The 4718-nt window shown below is 31.3% G+C and overlaps 1 protein-coding gene across 1 annotated transcript; it reads left to right on the top strand.

Annotated features, from left to right (window-relative positions):
* The first annotated feature begins 645 nt into the window (after nucleotides 1-645).
* LOC100499721 (uncharacterized) lies at nucleotides 646-3004 on the top strand. Its single transcript, NM_001248153.2, is given in 2 exon segments — nucleotides 646-953; nucleotides 2511-3004. Coding segments are annotated over 2 exon segments (705 nt in total). The 5' UTR covers nucleotides 646-739; the 3' UTR covers nucleotides 3002-3004.
* Nucleotides 3005-4718: the final 1714 nt, after the last annotated feature.

Genomic DNA, 4718 nt, shown 5'->3' on the forward strand with positions numbered 1-4718 from the left:
TTAATTACTTTTTAGTCTTTACTAAAAAAAATATATAAAAATAATTAACTACAAATTAATTATAAATTATCAACTATTTTTTATTATAAATTATCTTGCGATAAATTAGTTACAAATTATTTATTAATATTTTTGTAGTTAATTCTAATTGATAATATTACTTATATTTTGATGGTAAAGACTAAAAAAAAATTAAAATATAAAATATAGAGATTAAAAAAATCACTTTCAAATTATAGAGATTAAAAGTAAACTAAAATGCAAATTTTAAAGACTAAAAAACCACTTTCAAACTAATTAAAAAAAATTAAAATATAAACTATAAGACTAAAACGATAAAAATTTTGAAACTATATAGACCAAATAGATAATTTAACATTTTTAAAATTTACAAAACTTGAATTGACATCTTCTCAAAAAATTTGAGTCCACTTTCAAATAAACCATCACTAATGTGGCCTCTCAATTAGAAAATATCATGTTGAAAAGAAAAATAAATAAATAAAATATATCTAAAAAAAGATATAAAGAAAACAACTATACTTGTCTCACACAAATTATTTAGAGCAACATGGAGCAGTGACTATTTTAGTAATTCAGCAGAAAGTCAGGGCTTCATAAACACTCCATAGTTGGCAGCCTGGCAGCACAAGAATCCCATATTCTCATTCTCTTAAGCCAGTGATTAGAAGCCAGTTTTTCTGTGCTTCATACTACACCTTCACAAACCCCAAGAAGAATGGAACGGGGAAGAAGAAGCAGCTCTTTTGGCCCTATGTCCTCAACTGTCCCTTGTTTTCTCCTCCTTTTGTTCTGTCTCTCAGGATCTGCTGAGGCCTACAAGAATTATACAGTTGGAGACTCTTTAGGATGGTTTGACAATACTGAGAAGTCCAATGTCAATTACCAGAAGTGGGCTGACAGTAAAGAATTCAGCTTGGGAGATTTCCTCAGTAAGTTTCTTCATCATGTTTTTCTGCTTGCAATCCTTGTTTGTGTTTTTTGTTGTTGTCTTTAAAAATAGTGGTTGAATGTTTTTTGACAATTTCTTTATGGCTTGATTGTTCTAGTTTCAATTCTTTGATCTGATCTCCAATTTGCATTGATCTGGTTTTATTTGACTAAAATTCAACACTACTATGATATCTAATCAGATTTAGAGAAATACTGGATTGGAAAGACAGATAATATTACATCACTCATCCTATAATTTTTCTCTGTTTTTTTTATCCTTTCTTTGAAAGCAAACAAAGTATCTATTTTCTCTAAAGTATGATAGAAGAAGCAAAGCTGTACTATTTACTTGTATTTTTAATTTGGAATATGTTGTACCATTAACATACTTCTAGAGTGACACAAAATATAGATTGGCTTCAATCATAGTACTATCGTGTGTTGTTTCCCTCTGCAGCATATATGCTGTTTTTTTGGGTACGTTGTGCCATATATTAATGTTAGTCGATTTAGAAAAAAAGTTAGGCTTAAATTGGAAGCACTAAGAGAAAGGCATCACTACTCTTGTTGGTATTTTTCTGGAGTCTGTCACACGATCCACAACCGTTAGTTTCGACTCAATTATTCACTCTTCCATTTGACACAATAGCTAACAAAGAATATTACTGTTAGTTACCATTTGTCCCTTTTTGGCTAAAAGGGAAAAAGGAAATTCTGATACCCAAAATGACTTGTTGACAACTACTAGTAGTACTTTTTGTTATTCTTTTCTTTTGGTACAAATATTCTGTTTTGATACTCTGATTGAGTGGCCACTCATTTCTACTACTTGTTTAATTTCTCTTTTATGTAAAAATTGTAATAATAATATTCTGAGACGAAGAAAAAGTGAGGAAAGGGACTTGCTTTAAAGCTAATAGTCAAATTGAAGCTAACCATAAACCATTACACTTATAATTGGCGATGATTAAGCTATCATTTAAAAAAGCCATACGTTTCATGAAGAATAAATTAAGAAAAAGAAACATTGACTTGAACCAAACACTTAGAATACGCCATTTCCACGTAGCAGGGGGAGCATTCAGTTGGGCAGAAAAGTAGGTAATTCTTTGAACAACAGACCATGCCAATGTTTTAGTTTTACAGTTGCCGTCAATTAAATTTTCTATCATAATCCTATTGAATTCTTTGAACATGGAGGTGTTGTTGGCGGTTTGGTATCAATATTTATGATATTCTATTTTCACCTCTCAATAACATGCTTTGAAATTAGGTTGAACTTTTTACAAACATCTTGTATTACAATTTGAGTTTTATTTTTATATATTTTTAATGTAACAAATTTTATACTATTAACCAATAAAAAAATTATCTTATATGATTTTTAAGATATATTATTATAAGAGTCGACAAAATTATATATTTGGTTAACAATATAAAAATACTTTACTATATGATTGTATATATTACTCGTACAATTTTCTCTACCATGCTCTATTATGACATCAAATAATCTTACCTAACAACTTTTTGATTTTTGGGTATTGTTGTTTCAGTTTTCAACTCGGACACTAACCACTCAGTGGTTCAGACATACAATTTCACCACATACAAAGAATGTGACTATGATGATGCACAAGACAAGGACACAACCCAATGGTCAGCTTCTGATCCATCCAACACCCAAACACATCCTGTGACAGTGGCTGTTCCTTTGGTGAAGGAAGGCATGACATACTTCTTCTCAGGTGATTATGATGGTGACCAATGCAAGAGTGGACAACACTTCAAAATAAATGTGACCTATGGACAAGGGTTGCCAAAGAGTCTTAAATCCCCAGAAGATGCTCCATCTCCTGCTAGTCCTGTTGCTGGAGATGATGATTCAGCACCAGACACTATTGTTCCTTCCAATTTCAGTCACCCCAAAGAAGAAAATGATGACGACAAAGCTAGTGACGACCAGAAATCTAGTAGTTCTGTTTCAATTTTAATGCATGCACAACTTCACATTGTCTTATTAGGGATACTACTTTTCTTGTTTTAAAGAGTCAAGATTTATTTTATATATAAAACTACGTACCCCATTGCCCAGAGGTTCTTCGCTATGCGAAGGTATGGGGGAGGGATGTTGTACGCAGCCTTACCCTTGCATATACAAAGAGGCTGTTTCCGGATTCGAACCCATATATTTTAAATATATGCTACTATTATTTTATCTATTTTTTTTTATCTAGTGTGAGTGAGACAGTGGGGTTTTGAGAGATTCAACTGTGAGCTAGGATATACCATATATTATTATTGTTGTAAACTAAAATAATGTAACAATTACAATCCTTTATTGTTATATATGAGTTTCAATTTAGATCATATAACATTGCTTGTCCTTTTAATCTAATCTCGAGTCGAGTCCCCTCCTCCCCCTCCTTTTTCTATTGTTGCTGGCAACTTCAAGAGTGGTCGAGTTTAGTAAAGATAAATGCATATGGTGCCTAAAGAAAGGATAATTGTTGACATAATTAAACGTAAATAACTGATTGTGTTACTTTATTATATTTGGTTTATTAGCGCTACTAAAATAAAATTAAACTACTAAATCGTAACTAATAACTTCACAAAAAAAAAAAACCCATAACTAATAATGTCGGTACCTACCTGTATCATGCCATGGCATATATGTTACTTTCATACAAATTCACGTGATTATAGTTTATGTCAGGGTATGTGAAAGCACGTGTAGCAGCAGAAACTTATGCTCTCGATTTTTCTTGATTTCTTTTAGGATTTTGGAGTTTTAAATAAGATTTTACACTATTATATAAGATTTTATTTTTAATGTCTTAATGACGGGTGCTGGTTGAATTAGTTTCTTTAGAGCACTAATGCATAAACAACTTTTTACGACAGTGGAAAGGAGATTTTTACTAAGGTTGCCAACCGACTTAAAAAATGGCAGCATTTGGTGTGATGACGTTCTTAATCATCCCGTTCATCCCTCAAAGTTTGTTAATTTCAAAGTGTAACACTTGACAGATGAACATGTCAATGTTTAGTTTGTGGTATCCTTTATTTATGACAATTATTTATGGATAAAGGGACCATTTATTATTTGCACAGAATTTGATTCTTTGTATAATTACAAACTACTATATGAATGCAACTTGACACGCAAATATCAATTGCATCAAATGGTATACGCCAATAATGCCTAAAGAAAAGGAAAACAATACAAATGAACCATTAACAATACCTGATGATGAATAAGGTTTTGAGGATTCGTCATGCTGTCCAGAAGATCCATGAAAAGAGTACCTCAAATTTGAATTTTTTGTAGCATAAGAAAGTCCTCAATGGTTCTAAGTTTAAGTTCACCATTTTGATTGTGTCCCCAACTTCAATTGTGGGTGAAAAATGATACACCAATAGTTTAAAGAAAAAATTACAAAATAATATTAGAACTAAACATTGAGATTTTTTTTAATAGTCAGACTAGTAATGCAGGACATGACAAATAAAGGACTAAAGAACAAAAGTTCTTTGCCATGTAGAGAAGACATATATACAATGCAATATGTGACACAGGAAATTAGAATAAAAGGACATTTTTTGAACTGCTGAAACAAAAGACCCGTAACCAAAACCTACATCTAAGATTATGTTGCAAAGGACTAATATATAACTGCCTTTTTGCCATCTAGAAGAAATAAAAGATTTTAATATTGCTATATCTAGGAATAGCTATTAGGCTATTAGTGCATGAAAAA

The sequence above is a fragment of the Glycine max genome, chromosome 2 (genome assembly GCF_000004515.6).
Source record: "Glycine max cultivar Williams 82 chromosome 2, Glycine_max_v4.0, whole genome shotgun sequence".
In the NCBI taxonomy this organism is placed as follows: domain Eukaryota; kingdom Viridiplantae; phylum Streptophyta; class Magnoliopsida; order Fabales; family Fabaceae; genus Glycine; species Glycine max.